The following is a 25,234-nucleotide window of genomic DNA, read 5'->3' as shown; positions in this document are numbered from 1 at the left end:
TGTGTGTGTACGCGCGCGCACACGCGCACGCATGCATGAATGTGAGTGTGTGAGTGAGTAGGCTACTAATCTTTGTCATTTTGCAAACTATAGATTAATCTTCTGTCTTTTAGATATACAAAGACTCATCATTTGTCTTTATTTTGGGGATCTAAACTAATGGGAGAAAAGTGCTGAAGAGAAATGTGGGAAAATAGGCCTCTCTCTCTCTTTGGGCTGCAGGGTCACAACAGTTCTGAGGCTGTGTGCGTATTGTTCCACAGGGTCTGAAGAGGTGGACGGCCTTAAAAGAAGCAGTGACTGCTCTTGGGGGAAATGAAAATGAAGTCAGTAGTACCCAGGGACCTCAAGTGAAATAGGAGGCAGCAGGAGTAGAATAGTTCAGTAGGATTTTGTGGGAATGTACCATTGCTACAGAAAGAAATTACTAGGTTGAATTATATGAAATTGCTAAGGTTGTTAAGCCTTTTTTTTTTTTTTTTTTTTTTTTTACTGAGACAACAATGGTAATTTTGAGTAGTTCAACTGAATGTGTTCTTGATTCCAAATACACTTGTAAACTTTTGGATCTAACCCTTCTAAAGCTGGGAACTGCTATCCTTGATTATGTGTGGTTCTCTTTTCTATAAATATTACTTGGTTATAACAGTAAATGCTGTACCTGTATCTTCCATTCTTATAGACTGTTACTCATAGAGCACAATCATTTGCCCACAACTGAAACTGGGGAAAATATTGATTACAAGCTGGGACAGCTTCCCTGGGGTCCTACTCTAGCCTGACTTCAGCTCCTGAGGTTTCAAAACTCTTACTCTACACAAGCAGTCCTCAGTAGGGGCTGAGTTTGCCCCAAAGGGGAAATTTGACAATACCTGGAGATGCTTTTGATGGTCTTGACTGGGGGAGGGGGGATGCTACTGCCATCTCGTGGTTAGAGGCCAGGAGAACTGCTAATCCTCCTGCATAGGACAGCATACTCCCCACCCGCCTCCAACCAAGAATTATCTAGCCCAAAATGTCAGTAGTGCCAAGGCTAAGAACCTTCTTTTAGACTGAGCACCAGGGAACTTTAGAAAACACTTGCAACGTTATACATCGTATTTCTTAGTGGTGAGCATAAAAAGTTTATCAGGAAATGGGCAGAACTGAGAAGAATTAAATTTGTAGAGAATGTAGTGGAGTGCAATTGGTGGCCAAAATATCCTGTGTTTGTGAAGCTGCTAGTCTGCACAGCATGCTCTGAGCATTTAGACGTGGAGAGTTTTAAAGACGAGTTGGATCACCAAAGAGTGAATTTTTGGCGGGAAGTAACAGTGCCAAATTTCTTATACCATATGAATGAAGGGAAATGCAAATGAGAAGATCGGAAGTTATAGAATAGGATAAGAGGGAGGTAGCCACAACAGAAGGTTTGCAAATTCAAAACCTTACTTGTTCCTTCTAAATTGTATAGTGATATGTCTGTTACTATGGTTATTAATGTGTGTAACGTTCTAAACACAGATGGTTGTATAGGTATGAATGGAAAAAAGAGTCGTGGTATGATAAACTCTGTAGTCCTAAATTTTTAGACTTTACTGATACATGTGAGAGAGGTTTAGCTTTTTCTGTGACATAAATTGTGTGACCCAGAAGACTTTATAAATATATTTGACTTGACTCACTCCTTCCTCTTAGTGCTAAAGAGATGTTACGGTGTCTTTATAAACAGCTATTAAGAATGAATAATAATCAAGTATTACCTGTGTAATGAGAAAGATGGTTATATTTTGAGTTAGCTTATCTTTATGAAAAAAAATAAGTGGACATGGTAGTATATACCTTTTTGTTGCCAATTACAAACATTGAAGCTTTGTAAAGTCTTAACTATCACCTTCTTGTAGGACAATCTGCTTAGTGTTTAAGTTCCTTAGGTGTCTCACCACAGCCTGTAATCATAACGTACCTGAAGTATAGTAAAACTTAGGACTAATCTACCAAAGAAACTGACTGTTGCAATATTTCCAGGGTTAAAAAAGAGTGAGTTTCATTATGGGTCATCAGAAAGCTCTTTCCTCCTAGCCCCCTAATCTGTTGTGGAATCAGCAACTTAATTCTTTTTTTTCTGGCCATTGAATGGAAGAGAGTGGTCTCAGTTAGCCTGATGGGGATTCTCCACTGTGCAGGGCTTGTTGCAAAAGAAAAGAAAGGGAGGCGACCTGGCATTTCAGGGGTCAACGTACTGATTTACCTTGCTGCTGCTACCACCTGTTTATCGGAATTTCTGTTCAATACTTTTCCCCTTATATCCACTCATCAGTAAATGTAGTGTCAACATCTCCTGTTGGGTGCTTCTAAAGCAAATGTAGAACCCGATCTCAGTTTTTCCTTATTTTTTTTCCTTTTTTTTTCTCCCCTAGGAATTAAGGATCTATATGGAGGAGAGACTTACATGTTCTTTTCATCTCACTTTAACATTCTTTTTCTTTCTTTTACTGCAGTAAAGTTTTGTATCTAAACAGTAAAGATATATTAAGAACTAAAGTTGTATCCCTTGATATTTCAAAAGAGCATAAAATTAGGTGTTTTTTGGACATTTCCTACTATGAAGTTCTGTAAAAGTTTCTGAAAAAATAAAAATAAGACTTTGGGAGAGGCCAAGGAGATAAAATAATATTGGGAAGTGTTGCCAAGGAATCCTGCCTAGGGGAGAGGGAATTGGAAGGTAGATAAAAATCCAGCCTTGTACTAGCCTTGGAGTGAAAGATGGATATGAATTTGGGAGACATTCTAGAGATTAGGCTATAGATTACAGCAAAGGGGAAGAATCCTGAGTGTCTGCAGCAGAAGCTGCCATTTTGGGATATTGTTTATTTTTAGGGTACATAAGTTGCACATGTTGGTAGGGAGCTTGATTGGAACAGAAAACTGATGCCTTCTTTCTGCTGCTTGGGTCCTAGCTATGAAATACTGCTTTTCTTTATGGCTGGAGAGCACTGTAAAAAGAGGCATTGAATATAAAGAATTAACTGAGGATGAAGTGACTATTACTTTCTGAGAACAGAACAGAAAGTGATGGGCTGTGGTTAGAGCATGGGAAACTTAGGTTAGATAGTTCAAAAGACATGCAGAGTTGATGAGTTTTGGGATATGGTAAATTTACTAATGTGGTAAATTCTTGAGACATCCCTAAAATACTGTTTTGTGATAAGTTAAATGCAAACTCCTTATGCTTATTTTTAGTTTAAGGCTCTGTGAAAAAAAAAAAAAACAAAACAACAACCTTAAGGCCATCAAGTAAATAAGACATGAGTTAATTTATCTGACACACCTGAAGACTAGACACAGGTAGTGGATCATCGTGTGGCAGTAGAAGGAAATCAGAAACCCAGACCACACGTATCTTCTAAAATCTCCCTAGCAACGAAGTCAGCAAAGGCCATCCTTCCAGCAATTACTGCCAGCTTAGAGAACTGGCTTGAGATTCTTTGTGGATTGCCCAGAACACCAAGATCTTCTGTTTCAGTGGCCTGTTACAAATGTCATCTTCCACCTCTTTGGTGCTACCTACTTTTTACATGCCCTTTTAACGTCCTGTTCATATAAATTGTCTGATTCTTAAGGCCTAGAGTTCCTTTGAAACCCACAGGATAATTTATAAGAAAACACTTGGAGAGGATAAAATATAAAAGCAACATAGTGTTATGGCTAGTGGACATATGTAATTATTTCTGCCTCGTGGCTGAAGACTCTAGGCTAAATAAATCCAGTGACTTATTTCCAGGTTGCATGGTTAATGCCAGAGTGAGCTGTGTATGGATCCTAAAAGACAAAAATATAAACTACCAATTTTTGTCTTAATAGTTTTCTACCAGCAGAAGCTTAACTAGAGTTAACTGAAGATGAAATATTTGGCACATGGACTGTTTACATCCCCCAGCCCCCAATCTCATGCAATAGTGGTACATGGCTCTGGACTCAGATTCATGCGGGCAGGTGGTTGGGCTCTTAAGCTGGCTCCTTGGAGCTTTGTGACTCACAAGGCTGCATTCAGGAGACAGCATGGTCAGTATCTCCTCTACTTCAGTGGGTCAAAAGAATCATAGTAATTTATGATGTTGACTTTGAAAAGTTGCTGATGGCTACCCCTGAAACTGACCCATGTTTAGAATTTAGAACACTCTTGGGTATAGTTTGTCATGATGCCTCAATGATTGACATAATTCTTAGGACATCCTTTTATGTGCCCCACAGACAGTAGACATACCTTTCGATATCTTTCAAACATTACACAAGGCATGGCATTCCCTATGGTTGGAAGTGAAATCAAAGAAGTGAAAGAGTAGGTGGAAGTGGGTAGAAAGAGGAACAACATAAATGGAAGCACCCACCTCACTTACCCTGCTTCTCTCTCCCAGGGGGTGCAAGAGGGAAGTCATCCAACTGTCCAGATACTGTAAGCTTGTCATTCTTGATTCCTCTCTGTAGCTCATGCCTCCCATCAAATCCATCAGCTAATCCTCTTGGCTCTACCTTTGAAATATCCAGAATCCTACCTTTTGTTTTCCTGCTTTTATCTCATTGCCACACTGATACCAGCTCATTATGTCACTCTCACCTGAACTATTAAAGTAACCTCCTTTTTTGTCTTCCTGACTTCACTCCTTCCACCCGGACTATGCTCCACACAACCACCATAGTAAATCTTCAAAATATAAGTTGGGTCATGTTATTCCCTTGATCCCTCCAGCAACTTTGCTGCATTTTAATGATATATCAAGTCCTTCTTGTGACCTGTAATATATTTTCTTTTCCTGATCAGTTCTGTCTGCCACTCTCTCCCTTGCTCACTGTTCTCCAGACACACTAGCTCTCTTGCTGTTTCTTGAACCCATTAGGCATGTTCTTACCTTGCGGCCTTTGCATTTGCTGTTTGCTCTGCATGGAATATTCCTTCCTTGCTGCATTTAGGTCTCTTTAAATGTTATAACCTTTAAGAGGCCTTTTCTGGTCACCCTATCTGAAATAGTACCCACTATTACTCTCTGTCCCCTTATTTTATTTTCCCTCACAGTACTTATCTCTGCTGGGCACATGATAAGCATTTAGTAAAAATTTGTTAATGAATTAAATGAATTAACAAAGTATGCCAAGTCCTTTTTGATATAGGTAGCAAAGGGTAAATCTAATTATAATTCTGTGTGTATCTGTCTCTTTTAGTGTGTATTACCCTATGTATATAGTAGAGTATATGTGTGTATCTATATATAAATATAGTGTATATTATTTATATGCTTTACAGATTTTTATATACAGATGCTTTGATATCCATTCCTTACACATCAGGCTCTGTGCTACATATTTTGTTTGCATTACCCACTTTACTAAAACAGCTGTCAGATAGGTGCCATTATTATCTTCATCATAGTAATGTAGAAATGGAAGTTAAGAGAGGCAACTTTGCTGAAGGTCACACAGTTATTAAATAACAGATGGTAATTGAACTGGATGGATCTGGTCTGGTTCCAAAACCTTAACTGAAATGACTCACTACACTGTGGATGCATCTCCTTATTTCAAATCTGCCAAAATCCTATGGGGGAGCAAACAGCATAAGAAGGGGATTTTTGTAGTATATATTTCTACAAAGGACTACAACGTTTACATATTTTTCTTTGAGATGAAAAAATGGTTTACAAATAGTTTACCTAAATAGTTTAGAAACTAGATTACATTAAAATTCTAGTAATGTAAAAATACAAGTAAAGTTTTTATTGAACTATATTGACTAAGTGGAAAAAAATTTATTTTTTAAAAATCATTTTATTATTAATTTTGAGAGAGCATGTGTGACCAAGCAGGGGAGGGGGAGAGACAGGGGGAAGGAGAGGGAGGAAGGAAGGGAGAATATCCCAAGCAGGCTCCCTTCTGTCAGCACAGAGCCCGATGCGGGGCTTGAACCCACAAACTGTGAGATATGACCTAAGCCAAAAAAATCAAGAGTCGGACGCCAACCTACAGAGCCACCCAGGCGCCCCAAGTGAAAAAAATTTAAAAGCTCACAGTTTGCACCTTTCCATTTAAAGAGGAATTTATTTGAAGAAGGACACTGTTGTTAAGTTCTGCAAATAACTGTTCGTCACAGTGGGCACATTTACAAGCTGCTTCCCCTTGATCTCTGTAAAGCCATAGGTGTTTATTCTTTTATTTCTGGCTCCATTCATCCTCGTCACTTACAGTTAACAGTTGAGGGTCATCAACTCTTACTCCTGCTGGTCCACCTTTGCTGTCATGTATGCAGTTCTCAACACCTCGCTCCGTAGGGCATCACTCCCACCGCAGCCCTCACGAGGTCATTTCATTCTGCACGCCAGGCTAGCCTACACTGGCTGCAGTTCTCTCAACATTTCCCCTCAACCTTTATGATGTCCATGGGATGTCCGACCACCTCCTGCATATTTTTATTCTGATTATTTTCTAGTCATCCTCCTGTCACCTCAGAACTTCTATATGCAAAATTTATATTTTATAAAGTTATTTCACATTATCAGGTCTTCTTTCTGCATAGGAGAAAGATATTCTGTTTCTCTTTCCCAAAATGCAAGCCTTTCATCTATGCTCTGTGTCCTATAACCAGCTCACCTGCAACAGAATTTCTACACAAAGGACCCCTTTTATCTCAAGGGAAGGCACTGCTGGGGGTTGTTGAATGCTATAAAAGGGCAGAAACAATGGGGTCTTGAGGAGCAGGGAGATACTCAAGTGATATCAGAGCTGGGACACTGTAGAAGTCATGGGCCTGGTTCCTTTTGTTGTGTGTTGTTGCAATTCGTATCACTTAGGATTCTTTCAGCTGCAAGTAAAAAGAATGCCCCAAGTTGGGAGTCAATAAATTAATTTACTATCTTCCTTAACAAGTCTGGAGGTGGGGCAGTTCCAGCTCAACAGCACCACCACAGACCTAGGTGCCTTTCATATTTCCCCACTGCTGTCTCTGGCTTGCTGAAGTCTATCCTCATGCCTCAAGATGACCATGATGTCACATGCATACACAACTACATCCATTGAAGGCGAGGAGGCATGTTTCCACTCTGTTAATTATAAAGTGCTATTTAATACAAAGAAAAAGGTTTTCCCAGGTGACTCAGCAGACTACCCTTTGTATGTCCATGTCTAGCTACAAGGGAAGCAGGGATGGCACGCATCTGACATTTTTTGCTTTTCTGATGGGTGGACCAGCAGAGGGGATGGGTGGCATCCTGCTGGTACAGAAGAAGAGAGAAGGAAATGGGTATTGGTGAGGCAACCATTAACGTCTGCCATTCATACTGAGCCGAGAACAACCTTGAAACCATCTGCATCGTTATCTTTTTGTATTGCCCAAATTGGAAAGATTACTTTCTGTTTTCAAATGTTTGAGTTCTTTGATGTTGTTAACTAGCAGGAAGGAAGTGAGACAGTAGAGAAGGAAGAAAAAAAGATATAAATTGAAAAGAACAGTTTATCAATTTACACATAAGTTAGTTCACGTGGCAGATGCTCTGAGCTGTTGATGTTTAAAATGTGTGTATTGGCAATCGTGGTTCTGTAGCTTTGCATTTTCTTTCTGAGGGCATAAGTTTAGATGATGATTGTAAGATAAAGGAATGACCCATCTTTGTTCCCCTTTCTGGCATTCAGTCTAAGGAAAATTGCTGTTCTAGTGGTGTTTGCCAGAATCTTGTAATTAAACTTACAGAGAGATATTCAAATAGGAATATAAGTTGCCTTTCTGAACTTTGGCTGCTGATAAAAGCATATCAGTGACATAGAAAGTAACTCTAATTTGGTGATGCAGTTGTATCCAGGAAGAATTATGGAAAGAGGGGCGCCTGGGTGGCTCAGTTGGTTGGGCGTCCCACTTCGGCTCAGGTCATGATCACATGGTTGTGAGTTCGAGCTCCGTGTTGGGCTCCGTGCTGACATCTTGGAGCCTGGAGCCCGCTTCGGATTCAGTGTCTCTCCATCTCTCGGCCCTTCCCCTGCTCATGCTCTGTGTCTCTCTGTCTCTCAATAATAAATAAACGTTAAAAAAATTTTTTTTAATTAAAAAAAAAAGAATTATGGAAAGAAAGAGACCCCTCATATCAACTATCAGTTTTAGTCTGGAAATACTTTATACTGAGGCAGATAATGCTAAGCCAGCCATAGGCATCTCATTTATTAAGTGTCTTTTATATGCCAGGGCTTGTGTCAGGTACCAGGGATCAAAAGATACAGATATGACTTCATTTCTGCCTGTTGGATCTTGAGCTCCAATATAGCAAAGACATATGTGAATCAACAATTATAATTTTATGTAATAAATAATAATAAGGACTGTAATAAAGATGTGTAAAGATTAGCACAAATGATAATGTCTATCCTGTAAGGTAGTTAATATTACTCCCATTTCTAGGTGAAAATACAGAGCCACAGAGTGGTCAAATTCAGTAGCAGAGTTAGGTTGTAATCCAGGTCTCTGGTCCCAAGTCCAGTATCCTTTGCCACACTCTGCATGGAAGAGAAAACTAAAGCCTCTCCTCCCTTTGAGGGCGATATTAGAAGAGGCTTCTTGGAGGTTATATTATTTGAGATTGCCTTAAGAGATGAGATCTCAAGCAAGTGAAGGCAGAGATATTCTAGGCAGTAAGAACAGAATGAAAAAGTATCAATACAACATTGTTGGTACACCATGTGTAGCAAAGAGGAGGAAAGGAGCTATGCCTGATAGAAGGCCTTTTACTCCGGGTTGAGGTCATTGTGTTTAATTCAGTGGGCAGCAGAAGGCCCCCAGCGGGGTTTTGATCAGGCGACTGCCAGGATCAGAAGTGTACACTTGGGCGGTCATTTTTCCACAAGTACATCTAGTTGGGCTGGATGCAATCCAGAGAACAGGTTACAGAGCCGTCCAGGTAAGAGATAAGAAGGGCCCTGTCATATGCCATGCTTTCACATGGCTCAGGTGGTTGAGAGTCTCACACAGCAGTGGAAAAAGAAGTAGGTGATCATGAATTTGAGAGTTATTCAGGTTTGTTGCATTTTCTTATTTTAGTGAATAATTATTTACAACTCTCAAAAGTTAAACTTCTTTTTCCACTTATATCTATTTCTTTTCTTCTACTTTTGGATATTATCTTGCCTCAGAGGAATTTTCCAAAAGATGTTCAAGTGCTTAAAACTACCAAAATGAAAGACTTCTACTTTGTGGCAAGATGGAGTAACAGGGTCCATATTTACCCTCCTGCCTGAAAGAACTGAGAAACTGGACTAAATGTATTCAATAACTGTTTTAAGTATTTTGGATGTCAGGCAATAGGGCACAGTGATCTCTGAGAGGCGGAAAACAAAGTGAGTTCTACGTTGTAGCAAAGAGAGGTTCCAGGCTGTAGCAAAAGGTGGAGGACACCACCTGAACTGCAGCCTTCTCTGAACTGCGGGGATGGAGCTGGGTCTCTGAGAAGATTGATACAGTTAAAATGACCTTAACCAGGCTGATCAGAAAGAAAAAGAAAAAAACATAAATTGCCAGTATCACGTAATTATGAGACAGATGACATCACTGCTGACTCTATAGATGTTAAAAGGAAAACAGGGAATACTGCTAACGACTTGTTGCCAGGATAACAACTGACGTGAAAAGGACAAATGTGTTTAAAAGCACAAACTACCCAGACTCATTCAAAAATAAATAACCCGAACAACTCTGTATCTATTAAAGAAATCAAAGTTATGGTTAAAAACGTCTATCAAAGAAAACTCCAAGACCGGAAAAGAAATAACCCCAGTTCTACACAAACTCTTCCAGAAAATTGAAGATGAGAGAATACTTCTCAACTTATTCTATGAGGCCGTTACTCTGATTGCAGAACCAAAGATATTACAAGAAAAGAAACTGTAGTCTAATATTCCTTATAGACCTGCATGTAAAAAGTCTTGACAAAACATTAGCAAATCAAATCCAGTGACAGAAAGATAAAGCATCATGACCGAGGGAGTTTATCCTAAGAATGCAAGGTTTAACATTTGACCACTAATCAATGTAATTCACCATAATAACAGACTAAAAAAGAAAAACCATATGATCATCTCACTAGATATAGAAAATATATTGGACAAAATCCAATATCCGTCTATGATAAAAACTCTCAGCAAACTAGGAATATAAGGAAACTTCCTTAATGTGACATGGGATATCTCTGAAAAACCTACTGCTAACATCACGTTTACTAATGAAAAACTGAATGTTTTCCCCTTAAGGTCAGGAAAAGAAAGGGATGTTCTTTCTCACCACTCTTCAAATTGCATTCTAGCCAGTAGCAACACCATCAAGCAAAAAAATAAAATAAAATAAATAATAATAATTGGAGGAGGAGGAAGAACAGGTATCAGGACTGTAAACAAGTAAAAACTGACTTTATCACAGATAGCATATCTATGTAGAATATATGATAGAATCCACCAAAAAAACCCCTGATAAGTGGGATAAGCAAAGCTGTGGGATATAGTCAAAATACATAAGTTGTATTTTTTAATATTGGCAGTGAACAATTAGAAGTTGAAATGAAAAATGGGGTGCCTGGGTGGCTTAGTCAGTTAGGCATCTGACTCTTGATTTTGGTTCAGATCATGATCTCGGGGTTGTCAGATTGAGCCCTGCATCAGGCTCTGTACTGAGCGGGGAGTCTGCTTGAAATTTCTCTCTCATATTCTCTCTCTCTCTCTCTCTCTCATACTCTCTTTCTCTCATACTCTCTTTCTCTCATTCTCTCTCTCTCACTCGGCCACTCTCCCCTGTTCCCACACACTCCCTCTCAGATAAGAACAAAATTTTTAAAAAGTTGAAATGTAGGGGAGTCTGGGTGGCTCAGTCAGTTTAGCATCCGACTTTGGCTCAGGTCATGATCTCATGGTTTGTGGATTGGAGACCCGTGTTGGGCTCTGTGCTGACAGCTCAGAGCCTGGAGCCTGCCTCGGATTCTGTGTCTCCCTCTCTCTCTGCCCCTCCCCACCCTCTCTCTTTAAAAATAAATAAACATTTTTAAAATTTTTAATAAATAAAATGTTGAAATGTAAAAAAAAAAAACAGTACCATTTACCATGTTATCAAAATGTGTGAAATACTTAGGAATGAATCTGGCAAAATATATGTAAGACCTGAATACTGAACACTGCCCAACGCTGCTGGGACAAATGAAAGCAGATCTAAGTAAGTGGGAAGACAGACTATGTATATAAGTGGGAAAACTCAGTATTGCTAAAATGCCAGATCATCCCAAATTGAACTATACATTCAACATGATCCAAATCAAAATCCCAGCAGACAATTTTTGTTAAAATTGAGAAATTCAACATAAAACTCATAGAGATACAAAGGATCTAAAAGAGCAAGAAAATACTTTGAAGAAGAACAAAATTGGAGGGCTAGCACTCACTGATTTCAAGAATTATTAAAATTTACAATAACATGGGGCACTTGGCTGGCTCAGTCGGTTGAGCGACCGACTTTGGCTCAGGTCATGATCTCACGGTTTGTGAGTTCAAGCCCCGCGTCGGGCTCTATGCTGACAGCTCAGAGCCTGGAGCCTGCTTCAGATTCTGTGTCTCCCTCTCTGCCCCTCCCCCACTCGTGCTCTGTCTCTCTCTGTCTCAGAAATAAATAAACATTAATTTTTTTTTAATTTACAGTAACAAAGATAGTGTATTGGTATAAAGACAGACAAATGGATGAATAGAACATAGTCCTGAAATAGACCCCAAGATATATGGTCCACTGATTTTTGACAAAGGTACAAAGTGGGAAAGAATAAAAGGGATGTTTCTCAACAAATGGTGCTGGAACAATTTGATATATGCAAAAAAAAAAAAAAGAAACCCTATATCCTTTCCCCATACCATTTATAAAAACTAACAATGTATTGTAGATCTAACATACAATCCTAAAACTATAAAACTTCTAGAAGAAACAGGAGAAAATCTTTGTGACTTTGACTCAAGCAAAGATTTCTTAGGTATGACACAAAAGCACAAACCCTTAAAGAAAATCTTGGTAGATAGGACTTCACATAACTGAGAATTCCTGTTCTTTGAAAGGCAGTTAAAAGCATGAAATGAGAAGCCATAGACTTGGAGAATGTATTTGCAAATTATATATCTCATAATCAACTTGAAGCAAAATAACTCCATAATTAGAAAACAATCCAATAAAAATGGCTAAGAATTCATACCTATGGCAAATAAAGTAACAAAAAGTACATGGAAAATATGTTCAACTTCAGTAGCCATTACAGAAATGCGAAGAAAAGCCATCATGAGACACCTTGTCACGCCTGTTAGAATGGCAAAAAGATAAACTATAGTGCCTGTATGCTGCTGGTAGGAATGTAACGTGATACAACCATTTTTCAAGTAGTTTGGCAGTTTCTGATATATTTACTTCCAAATGATTTAACCAGTCTACTCCTAGGCAGTTACCCAAAGGAACTGAAAGCATATGTCCATGTGAATACTTGTACACAAATGTTCATAGCAGTTTTACTTGTAATAATCAAAAACTGGAGGCATTCCAAATGTCCATCAGTAGGTGAATGAATAAACAATTTTTTTATGTCCATATAGCAGAATACACCTCAGTAATAAAAAAGGAATGCAACAGTTGGATGAGTCTCAAAATAATTATGCTGAGTGAAAGAAACCAGACCTCTCCCCTGCCTCCCCCCTCCAAAAAAAAAGTATGATTCTCTTTATTAGAATCTTTATGTGTTGGTAGATACAAACTAATGTATGTTGGCTAACAGCAAATTGGTGGTTGCTAAGGGACAGCAGCAGAGAAGAATGGGGAGGGGTAGGGAAGAGGAATTATAAAAGGTCTCTAGGAAAACTTTGTGGGTGATGGATATGTTCACTATCTTGATTTTGATGGTAGTTTTATGGATGGATATTTGTCAGCATTTATCAAATAGTATTCTTTAAATGTGTATAGTTTTCTTTGGTATGTCAGTAGTACTTCAATAAAGATACTGTCAGTCAAGCACCTGACTCTTGATTTTGGCTTAGGTCATGATCTTGTTGTTCCTGAGTTCAAGCACCACATTAGGCTCTCTGTTAGCAGCAACCGTAGGATCCTAGGATCCTTTGGATCCTCTGTCCCTCTCTCTCTTTGCCCCCCACTCTCTCTGCCCCCCCCCAACTCATTTTCTCTCTCTCAAAAATAAACATTTAAAAAAAACTATCTTTAAAAAGATACCAGTTCTGTCTCAAGTTCAGCTAACACTTTGAATTCTAAGGAATTCAAATATGACATATTTTAGCATTTAGATTTGCACAATTTTCAGGAACTTTTTTTCTGCATGTTTATGTCTATGCTTTGTTTTAATTTTTTGAAATTTAAAAAATCGAAACCCTTTATTTGTTGAGCAAGTAGAGCAGTAGATAATTGTATACACTACTAGTAAAAATATAAATGTTGTAACCACTATGTAAAACATTTTGTAAAGTTAACTATGTAGATACCCTACAACCTAGCAATTCTCTTTTTAGATATATACCAAGAACAGCAACTCTCAAACTGTTTGGTCTCAGGATACCTTTGTACTTTTAAATTATTGAGGAATTTTGAGAGCTTTTGTTTATGTAAGTTATATCTTTAGAAATGTAATGTATTAGAAATTGGAACTGAGAAAGCTTAAAAATACTTTTCATGTTAAAATAACAGTAGTAATCCTATTGGCATATTAACACAAATAATACTTTTAGGGAAAGTAATTATTTTCTAAAACAAAAATATGGAGAGAAGAATGGTGTTTTAAATCTTTATACGTATTTTTCATGTCTTGTTCAATAGAAGACAGATGCTCATATCTGTTTCTATATTCAGTCTCTTGGGATATACTGTTTGAGTTGAGGTGTATGAGGAAAATCGGTCCTCACACAGATACACAGTTGGAAAGGGGAGAACTATTTTAATAACTTTTTCAGAAAATTGGTGGATTTCCTTCTTTGATACTACACCATAACTCTCTAAATGGAAGTTTCTTTCTTTCTTTCTTTCTTTCTTTCTTTCTTTCTTTCTTTCTTTCCCTCTCTCTCTTTCTTTTTTCATTGTTTATTTATTGAGAGAGAGAGCATGCATGAGTGCACAAGCAGGGTAGGGGCAGAGAGAGAGGGAAAGAGAGAATCCCAAGCAGGTTCCAAACTGTTACCACAGAGCCTGAAGTGGGGCTTAAACTCAGGAACCATGAGATCATGACCTGAGCTGAAACCAAAAATCAGATGCTTAACCAACTGAGCCACCCAGGCAACCCTTCAGTAGTAGTTTCTTGAATTTAGATTGCAATATTGATTCTGAAACCACATCAGTGAATTTTTTATACTCTGTTATGTTAAAATCCATTCTCATTGGTCTATCTTTGAATTAATTGAATTTTTATTTTGTAACATTATGTACTAGCCATTTGAAAAATATTGGTTTGCAGAGTTACATCTTCCAAATGTTGTCATATTTCATTATATAATACCAACAAATGATACTCATGAATGTCACCAACAATCTTAACAGAGAGCTGGAAAATTGTGAAGCTTACTGTGGCAGACACAAGTTTTCAAAAATTCTAATTTTAACTAAAATATGGAATTTTATCATTGGCAACCAGTACTGTCATTTGTTTTCTTTGACAGGCTCACTTTCTTTATGGTTGAGAAAATAACTGCTGAATACCAAGTCAGAATCACCATGATTTGAAGTCTGTCAGTCACTCTTTCAAGTAAAAATCACAGTCTACACAAGTGGTTAGTTCATTTCATAATTCAACACACAATTGCTTTTCCAGAATTCATCTCTGCTGTGCATCAGAGTTGCTTTATGCACACTTCCCATTTAGTGACAGAACAGGGTCAGCAAGCATTTTTCTCTAAAGGGTCGGAGAGTAAATATTAGGCTTCGTGGACCACTGAATTTAGTTTCAGTTGAGCATTGTAACTACTCAGCTATGTCACTGTGGTGTGAAAGCAGCTTTAGACAAAATGTAAACAAATGGGCATGGCTGTGTTCCAATAAAACTATTTACAAAACAAGAAACATGTCCAGGTTGCCCAACAAGCTATAGTTTGCCAGCCCCTGACAATAGAATATTTAAAAGATGAATATTTTAAGGTCAGGATTTAATAAAATCTATAACCTCTGCTTCATCAAGGACATGCCTCTCAGTAGCATTGTATCTCATCACTCATTCTTCCATCTCCACTCCACTCCCCATCCTTACCTCTCTCCATTGTGTGGCACTCCTCTCTGAGGCTAACACTAACATCTCTAGAATTCAGAAATTCTAGAGCTCCTTCTGCCTCTAGAATTCCCCATAAGTTATGTCTGCTCTTTTCAACCTTACCTCTTTTTGGCTTTTCCTACTTAGATTTAAATATGCTTAAATGTGTTCCATCTTTAAACCATAAAAACCATCCTTTGACCCCCTCCCCTTCACAACTAGTCTGTACTTGAGCTTTATTTCCTGCGCATGGCAGCAGGCCAATAGTTTTATGTATTCTATTCTTGGGGTTCAGTTTGTGAGGACTCAGTAGTAGTTGACATTGGTGATCCCTAATTGCTTCTTGAATTTTGTGAAGCTCTCTTCTTAATTGGCTTTCACAATTTCGCTTTCCTGGGCTTCTCTTTGCCATCTGTTACCTCACTCATTTTTCTTCCATTTATCTCTAAATGTTAGTCTTTTTTGGCTTTGATTCTTATTTCTTATTTATAACATAATCTCCATGGGGGGAGGGGTATTACCTCTTCTACTTCCATGATTTCAGCTCCCATTTCATTGCTGATGACTCCTAAATTTGTATCTAGGTCGAGTGTTGGTTCTGAACTTTATTTATTTTATTTTATTTTATTTTTATTTTAGAGCATGAGCAGGGGAGAGGAACAGAGGGAGAGAGAAGGAACCTTAATTAAGTAGGCTCCGCACTCAGAGTGGAGCCAGACACAGGGGTTGATCCAGTGACCTGAGCCGAAATCAAGAGTCAGATGCTCAACTGATTGAGCTACCCAGGCACCCCATCCTGGACTTTAGAACATGCTTCCAGGCCACTATCAGACATCTCAACATTGATCTTCGCATCTGCTTCAAATGTTTTGTGTTCAAAATAGTTTATGTCTCCTTTGAAACCAGCTTTCCTCCCTTTCCAGTAAAAAGCATTTACTGGACCCCAAACCAGAAATCTGAAATTGGTCATGATTCCTTTTCCTTTCCCCTCTAATATCCATTTGCTCACCTGGAGACATCAGTTGAGCCTCCTGAATATTTTTCTACTCCATTCATTATCTCCCTCTATCCCTACTGCCTTTTCATTAGCCAGGCTCATCTCATCTCATTCTCAACTGGGCTTTCTAACTTACTCTCTTCCTGTATTCTAGTATATCTTTCCAGGCATATCTTATCCCATGCCTCTGCTTACCTTTGCAGATAAAATTTAGTAGTCACTGAATGATGTGGTTGACTATAAAAGTGAAGTCTTATACTTCTCTGCTAAAATCCTGCCAAGGCTCCTGTAGGGTGAAATCATGTGTGAGATCCCTCACTGGTCATGCCCTTGCTCTTCAATTAAGTTCCTCCCCATCACCTGCCCACACATACCCAGCCCCCAGACTGCCACAGTTCTCCAAGGACATCTCACCTCGTAGGATTCCACACTTTGCTCACTTGGTAAAAATGTCCTTCTCCTCTCCCATGGCATAGCTGACTTTAGGATCCTCCCCATGGATGCTTTCCTAGTACCCTACTCTGTTCTTGTAATTCAGTGTGTGTATAAGAATACTTACAAACATTTGTTTTCAGTGCCTACTATGTTAAGACACTTTGCAATCCTTATAATAGTCCTGAAAGGTAGTAATTATTACCTCCTATTTTAAAGATAAGGGCCTAAATGAAAGAGACATTTTATTTGTTAGAGTTTGTTATCTAGACAGGGGCTAAACTAACCCTGGACCTGGGCTCTCTGGACTCTATCTTGTTGCTTCTCTTTACTCATTTCTTAGAGGCTTTCTCAATTATCTGACCAGGTATTTGTCTCCTCTGACCAGAAATATGTTTCTATATCCCCAGATCCCGGTTCAATAAATGAATGAATAAAATAATTTGTGACTGAAACAGAATTTCAAGTATAAAGTAGTCCCATGATACAGTCTCAAGAAACCATGTCACAGCTTTGTGATTTTTCTTCTTTAAAGAATTGTTTGCTTATATTTTGGGCTAAAGTATGGGGTTTTTTGGTAAATTTTGCTTAACAAATATTTATTGTGCACAGCGCACTCCACAGAAAACAGACATTGGCATGACTGTTGCCATCGTCAAGGAGCTTTGGTATGGTAGGAACTTACGAGGGATACACATCTAACCTAAATACCCAGCGGGAACAAAATGCCTCAGATTTTAAAACAGAGGGAGACCACATCGGCCTGCACTTAAAAGGGAGCAGAATTTATTTCAGGGTTGCAGTATCAACTTTTTTTAAACCTAATTTTTTATAAAATAAATAAATGAATAAAGCAAATGTATGGTTTATTGATTACTGAGCATGGATTTTGGTCAGGAAAAGGATGGGTCTGTCTCTGCATTTGTTGCATGGGATTCTCTTGTAACTGAGTATCACCTGCAGTTCTCTGCAGGGTGGGTGTGGCTTGTAAGAGAAGTCTTGTAGGATTGTCCTGAGGGATCATACTGTGCTGTTGGAAGTACCAGTTGACCCTTGAACAATCCCAGGGGTTAGGGGCATTGACCACCCATGTAGTCAAAAATCTGAGGCTAACTTTTGACTCCTCCAAAATTTAACGACTAATAGCCTACTGTTGACTAATAGCGACCAGAAACCTTACTGGTAACCTAGTCAGTTAACACATATTTTATGTTACATGTGTTATGAACCATATTCCTTACAATAAAGTGAGAAAAGAAAGTTACTAAGAAAATCATAAGGAAGAGAAAATACATTTATGGTACTGTACTGTTAAAAAAATCTGTGTGAAAGTGGACCCTTGCAGTTCAAACCCATGTTGTTCAAAGGTCAGCCGTACCGCCCTCAAGTCTGCGCTGCCCCAGTGTGGCTTAGCTTCTGTCCCGTGGCACATTGTCTTTGGTTGCCTCATACCTCTTCGGCAGCACTCGCCACTTTTTCTGAATGCTAGGCAGCCCGCTTTGGCCACTATATAAATTTTTTTTTCCCTGAGGCACGACTGGAATCATAGTGATAATATGTAAATATGGACAGTGAATGTATCATAAAGGTTTCTCTCTTATAAGCTCAAGTCACACCCTAGTAATTTAATGCATTCATGGTGTTTTTTGGTAGCTTAGGTAAGTGTGATGGAATTTTTTTTTTTTTTTTTTTTTTTACTGTTTGCTCTCATCTGCCACTTAGGTGGTAAGTATATTTATTAGGACCCATCAGAATTAAAATCCAGGTGAAGTATGCATTTTAGCAGCTTCGTGTTTCAAAATATACATTTATGTTATTGCCTTCAAGTGCTGTGTAGAATGAGTACATTTTTGGGACATTGTGCTAGGAAAGAAGAATTGACATGAGGCTTAGCTTTCCTGTAATTCGTAATTTTAAAGAGTGATATTGGTACCAGAAAACCAATAAAATTCAGAATAGGACACAGAATTCCGTAGAAAAAAATAAGCTCAAGAAAAAAATAAATGCTTTGGGTAAAACATGTATTTATGTGTTCATGTGTAAAGATACTGTAATTTCATTTTAATTTGGTTATTAGTTATTGTTAAAGCAATTTTGGGACTCCTGTTTTAGTAAGCAGGTTTAAAAGTTTAAAATTTGAAATGAAGTTTTGTGTGTAATGATTAATATCATTGTTGGATTTCTTCTACTTTCATAGATTTGATCCAGGCTACCAATGAGACCAATGTTAATATTCCTCAGATGGCCGACACACTCTTTGAGCGGGCAACAAACAGTAGCTGGGTGGTTGTATTTAAAGCTTTAGTCACAACACATCATCTCATGGTGCATGGAAATGAGGTAAAGGAAGTAAATGAAGTAAACTTAACTTTTCTTTTTTTGGGTCGGGGAGGGAGACTTTTATGGAGGGTTCTTTGACTTTTCACTAATTAGGAGAAGAAGAAGAGGAAATATATGATTCAAAATCATCGGGAGGAGTACAATTCTAATCTCTTTAGCTATTTTTCAAAAAATAAATGTTAGACATTCTTTTGGAGACATTGAAATATTAAATATTACTGGTACTTGAATTGTATATACCATATAAATGCATTAGTGGGCAAAAATGTCAGGAGAAAGGAACAATGAAATTATTTTTCCCATTAGGAATAGTCTTTAAATGAAAATTGCTTTCATAAAGATGCTTAATTTTGGAAAATATTAATAAAATAAAAATTATCCATTTTATATGGGATGCCTAGTGAATCATATTAAATTGCAGTGTTTCTGTTATATAAAAAATGAAAGGTCATAAAATTTAATTCTAATTCAATGAGTACTTTTCAGTCTTTTTTCCCTTTCAGAGAAAGAGTGAGAAGCTTTATAACTCAGTAAAAAACAAGATCATTATGAGAATTGGTAGCATCCTTTAGTATCAGAAATTGCTTAAAGGTATGATTTGGGAATATTGGTTTTCATTCTAATTTTTGTTTTTCAGAGATTTATTCAGTACTTGGCCTCTAGAAATACACTATTCAATCTCAGCAATTTTTTGGACAAAAGTGGATCCCATGGTGAGAATATTTATGTTTTCTAAATTTTTGGATAATGCTTTTGATGCAGGTTTTTTTTTTAATTTTTGAAGTGAGGTTATTAATCTGTAATTAGTGTGGCTGATAGTTCTGTTGGGTATTCAGGAAAAAGCTTAAAAGTAATTATATTGTTACTTTGTAGAGCTTCAAAATATTTAATTTTTAGACAACTCAGCATATAGATAACATTAACTTTACTTTTTGTCTTTTTCAGTGTTTACCTTAATAGTCAGTATTCTAGACCCACAATTGTTTATGAAAGTACAAAAGGTAATGAAATGAAAGGTATTTTCCCAATTAAAAAAGAAAAAGATTCCAGCCTTGAAGCAATGTTCTTCATAAATTAGAATTTGAACTGTAGTCATGTGTCCATTCATCATACTTACTGGTTGCGTATCATGTATAAGACAAACGCATCAAGCAGGTAGTTCTCAGGTAGCTATGCGTATTAAGATGGAAACAGCCTGTTTTTTGAAATGATAAACAAATTTTAAGGAAAATCAGAAAAGATAATTAATCTGTACAAGGATGGTAGTATAACGAAATTGAAATGTCTTAGAATGTCTCAGGCCTAAAGTATTTTTGCTTGCAGTAGGATTTAAAATGAGGCCTTTCTGATACATTTATTGACCTCATTCTAGCATTATTTACATTTGCGGAATTTAAAAAAAATGGTACTAACCAAAGCACAATTGAAGGTATTATATTAATTAGTTTTACTTCTTCTGCCCCTCTCCCCAGGTTATGATATGTCTACCTTCATAAGGCGCTATAGTAGATATTTGAATGAAAAGGCTTTCTCTTACAGACAGATGGCATTTGATTTTGCCAGAGTGAAGAAGGGGTATGTTTGGGGTTTTTTTTCTTTCTCATATTTATTTGAGCAGAGTAAGTCTTTGGGGAACACTTGACTTTCCTTAACTAAGCTTAAATGCCAGATAATTTGGTCATGAAGGCCCAGTTTACAATCACCTGAAAAAAGAGACTCAATAGTATTTTAGAACTCAGCCTTGAGATTGTAATATGTATTACTTCATGTATATTTTCTTGCAGAAAATCTAATTTGCTGCCCATAGTTGACATGGCATAACATTTTATTTGTTAAAATCAATTCAAAATTCTTAAACACATATATTCCTTTAAATAATTTTAAATGGAGAAATTTGAAACAAAGGTCATTCAAAGTTCAAAGTACAGTGGCTCTAGTTGACAGTAGTTATTTCAGTGTGTTTTGATTGAGGTAAAACTGAACACACACACACACACACACACACACACAATTGAACTGATTAGTAATACTAACCATGGATTTAGAAAACCTCATCGAAAGAGAAGCACTTGATTTTAATACATGATTATCATTTATTTCCCTCTAAATTGATGCTGAATTTAATCAGAAGTGTTCTGCCATAAATTTGTGCAGGTCTTGTATTTGTTCCTGATTTGAAATAATGACAAGATATTGTAAGTTTAATATTTTAGTCTCAAGAATCCACACAAAAAAAGACAAAATTCTATTTTTCTAATACTGACCCAGGCTTAGCTTTGATACACTTTTTTTTTTTTTTATCATGGTGGTGAACAATATAAACTTGCCCATCCAAAATAATTAGCTTCTTGTGGGTGAACATTTTATAGAATGTTAGGTTTTTACTTCATCTCCTTCTCATTATGGATGATTCTAGTTTACATGCTTTCCTCTGACGTCCTACATGGGCCTGGGCAGCCATGGCTGTTGTTCCCAGCTGCATTGTGGCCTTTCTGTAGTAGGTCCATAGCCTTCTTAGGAACTTCTACACCCTTTTATGGGCACTTAAGGATACTTTGGGATGCTTTCCCTACCCTCGAAGTGGGAGAGACCCTGAAAGTTGCCATCATTAGCCTGTTCACATCACCTGGGTATTTCCCTCAGTTACTTCAATACTGCCATCACTGGATGCAGTGGCCCCCTAAGAGGCCTGTGGGTAGGCACAGGGTTCAGTGCCTTCTCTGATGCACCCTCCGTCATGAACCTCTGGTTGTGTCCTCTGCAGCTAGTTAAATTCTGTCTCCTTTTGGCCAAACTGTGCATATCCGCTTGCAGTTTTCTCCCCTTGATAGTTAATAGTATACACTCTGCACTCCCAGCCCTACAGGTTTCAAAAGCTTCTAAGACATGTGTTCTCTCTTTCTCTCAAAAACAAGCCAATAAACTGGCATTCACAAAATGTATACCTCTGTTATAGATTTGGAAAAGTACATCCAATAATTCAACTGATCTCTTTTATCCAGACCACACTGCTTTCTTCCTTAGGGCAATGCAGAGAAAAAGAAAGCATTGCCTGTGTGATTGAGGAACGAGAACGGGTAAGAGGAAGTAGTGTAGAGAGGGTAATCAACTACAGCCTCTTAATATCTCCAAATCATCCCGTAAGATTAACAGGAAAATGGTGGGGGGAAGCTTAGAAGAATGCATGTGGTCTTGAATTTTCCATATACAAGTGAGTTTTATCTTTCTCTTTTTTTAAAAAAATTGTAGGGCCGATGGTGTAATGAGGACAATGGCTCCTGAAAAGCTACTAAAGAGTATGCCAATACTGCAGGGACAAATTGATGCACTGCTTGAATTTGATGTATGTATCTCACTAGAAAATGTTTCTTACACAGTCAATACTGTCTTTTGTTTGAAGGTGGGCTACAGGTAAAGCTGGGAATATGCTCAGGAAGCAGATTTAGATCTCCCCTGTTTCAATGAACTAGAAGAACACTTCATTTAGGCTCTTCGCACAGTAGAGATGACCTTGGTTGCCCAGTTTGGGCACTTTACCAGGTGTTTACTTAAGTCATGGAAAAATACAAATGGCGTGTTCTCAGAACCCCACTTCAGAACAGGATGGTGGTCTTCTGTTGTGTTTGACAGGATGAAGAAGCTACAAGATGTACCTTTAGGCAGCTGAATAACTTAGCCTGCTCTTAGAGGCCATTTTATATAGATAGTTAGATGATACCATCCACCAAAGAGAATTATCTTTGCTTTGTCATCATCTTTCTTCCTAGTGATACCAATGTGATATGTGTCTTAAAACCATACCTGTATCTTGAGTGTGATAAATACACTGACCTACATATGTGATAAGATCATGAAGAAAAGCACACACGTGCATGCGTGCACACACACACACACAAACCAGTGAAATCTGAATTAAGTGGGGAAACTGGGGAAATCTGAATAAGTACAAGTGAAACTGGGGAAATCTGAATAAGATTGGTGGATTGTAGCAATATCAATATCCTAGTTGTGATATTGTACAGTAGTTTTGCAAGATGTTGCCATTGAGAGAAACTGAATAAATCGTACATAGAATTGCTGTATTTTTTACAACTGCATGTGGATTTATGATTATTTCAAAATTAAAAGCTTCAGTAAACATGTCTGATTCACAAAAATAAAATATTCTGACACGTGAGAAGATTCTTGACTCACATTAGCTTTCCTCTCTTTTTGTGGTTGCCTGAAACAAAGATTTCCCTCCAATATTAGTAACTTAAAATTTCTGCTAACATTACACAGTTTAATCTGTAACTGAGTCCTGGTCACAACATTCATCTCTTGTGAAATTTCAGTAAAATCAGCAAAACATCTTGTTTTTTTGATGGATTTTACAGTAAAGATTTCACTAAGTATTTATGGAATTGCTTCTCTTAACTTTTTTTTCCTCTTTATTCATTTATTTTTCTTTGCTTTTCTTGCCCTTAAAAACAGTGCTGTCTTAAGGGGGCGGGGGGAGTCATACAGGAAAAAAGAAGAGACCCTTGAGGAGTTGGGAACAAGGGTTGGGGATGAGGAGAAATTATTCTTCTTTGCATTTGTGATTAGAGTATTTGGTGGATGGGTGAATGTTATAAGTCTCAAGAATTATTTTGGAGGTCGGTGACTAAGGGGTCTATTCCCCATGTGTGTGCTTCCTCTCTAAGTCACTTCAGGTCCCTTTGAACCCTTCCACAGAGACCTTTACATAGGGGAAGTGGAAGAATATAATATAGCATAGTAAAAGTAACAAAAGACTAGATGTTTAGAAGTGTATTTGATTGACCTGTGGATCATTGGTCAAATAGGATGTACAGATGTCTTGTAATTGATAGGACTAACTCCACTGACTGAAACTGAAACAAAAAATATATATACAGTCCATCTTTTAATATTGGTAGAGTTACTAAAAGAGTTATACAAATTTATAGAATGTGAATTAATTTCTTAGTAATCATTTGAGACATTTCCATGTGCTCTGAGAAAAATTGTCATTTAATGACATGCAATTAACATTAAATTTTTATCTTTTTTTAGGTGCATCCAAATGAGCTAACAAATGGTGTCATAAATGCTGCATTTATGCTTCTTTTCAAAGATCTTATTAAACTTTTTGCTTGCTACAATGATGGCGTTATTAACTTACTTGGTATGTAGAACTGCTAATGGTATGGTATCTTTGAATAAAGACTGTATCAGAATGCAAAGATTTGGATACCATAGACTTACTATGTAATAATCTAAATATATGATTCATTGAGGTCACGTTTCTCTGTTCTTAGTCAAGAGTAAGTGCAGGAAACAGCACTCTAGATGTTTTAAGCAGGAAGGGATTTTATACAGGGATTTTGGTGCTTACAAAATATTGGAATTACTGAAGGTTCTAGGCTTTGCCTCTTGGACTAAGTCCCAATATGTTCTACTCTACTGTGCTAACAGCTACCTCTGGTACCACCTGTAGTGATGTGTAGGGAATAGGAAGCCACTTGTCACCTCATCAAGTATAAGGGGTACTCCAGCTCCTAGGGTCCTTCACCCATATAATCCAACAGTGGTGAGCAAGGTACCATATCCTGGCCAGTGGTTCAGAGCATATACTAGAGTCTTTAACTTCTTAAGGTGTCTTCTTCGATACCTTTAAAATAGTGTCTTCTGTAGACCATTCCATCATTATGTAAGGTCAGCTATTTCTGGACTGAAGGGATTCATGCTACGACTGACAAATTCTGTGGGATGCATCTGTTGTCTCACTTCTTGTGCAGTAAAATAGAAGTAGGATTGTGTGAGATACCGTGATGGGGAATAATTCCACAGATGGTGGCACTGGCAAAGCACTATGGGCAGAGGTGATAAATCCATATCCAGGATGAATTATCTATTATGCTCTTTTCCTTGGTAAAAGGAATTAATCCTTAACCTGGTACTTGGAGGATGACTCTGTACTCCCTGGATTATGATGCCGTGGTAGAAGTTCAGCACTGATCTCTGCTTTTGACAGACTAAGGGCTTAGCAACAGTGGCAGATACATCAGACTCTGTGGTTGGACCTATTCACAACCTCCATTCTGATGTAATCACTTTGTTCATCAGTGTATGGAGTCCTCTTATCCCCCCGATCATTGAGAACCTTTTTGTGGCATATGGCCTTTGGTCTACATTTGCATGGAATGAAAATAGTCTCATGCTCTTT

General features: G+C 37.7%; 1 protein-coding gene across 7 annotated transcripts in view; it reads left to right on the top strand.

Annotated features, from left to right (window-relative positions):
- SNAP91 (synaptosome associated protein 91) overlaps positions 1 to 25,234 on the top strand; it is a 146,687-nt gene that overhangs the window by 30,630 nt on the left and 90,823 nt on the right. For all 7 annotated transcript variants that reach the window (XM_060616069.3, XM_060616071.3, XM_060616075.3 and 4 more), the window contains exons 3-7: positions 18,884 to 19,026; positions 19,664 to 19,739; positions 20,499 to 20,601; positions 22,276 to 22,369; positions 24,082 to 24,193. In XM_060616069.3, coding sequence (XP_060472052.1) covers positions 18,884 to 19,026; positions 19,664 to 19,739; positions 20,499 to 20,601; positions 22,276 to 22,369; positions 24,082 to 24,193 — 528 coding nt within the window. The remainder of the gene's footprint in view (positions 1 to 18,883; positions 19,027 to 19,663; positions 19,740 to 20,498; positions 20,602 to 22,275; positions 22,370 to 24,081; positions 24,194 to 25,234) is intronic.

This window comes from Panthera onca, chromosome B2, assembly GCF_046562875.1.
Source record: "Panthera onca isolate mPanOnc1 chromosome B2, mPanOnc1 haplotype 2, whole genome shotgun sequence".
Classification (NCBI taxonomy): domain Eukaryota; kingdom Metazoa; phylum Chordata; class Mammalia; order Carnivora; family Felidae; genus Panthera; species Panthera onca.
This window is presented reverse-complemented; position numbering and strand designations above follow the sequence as displayed.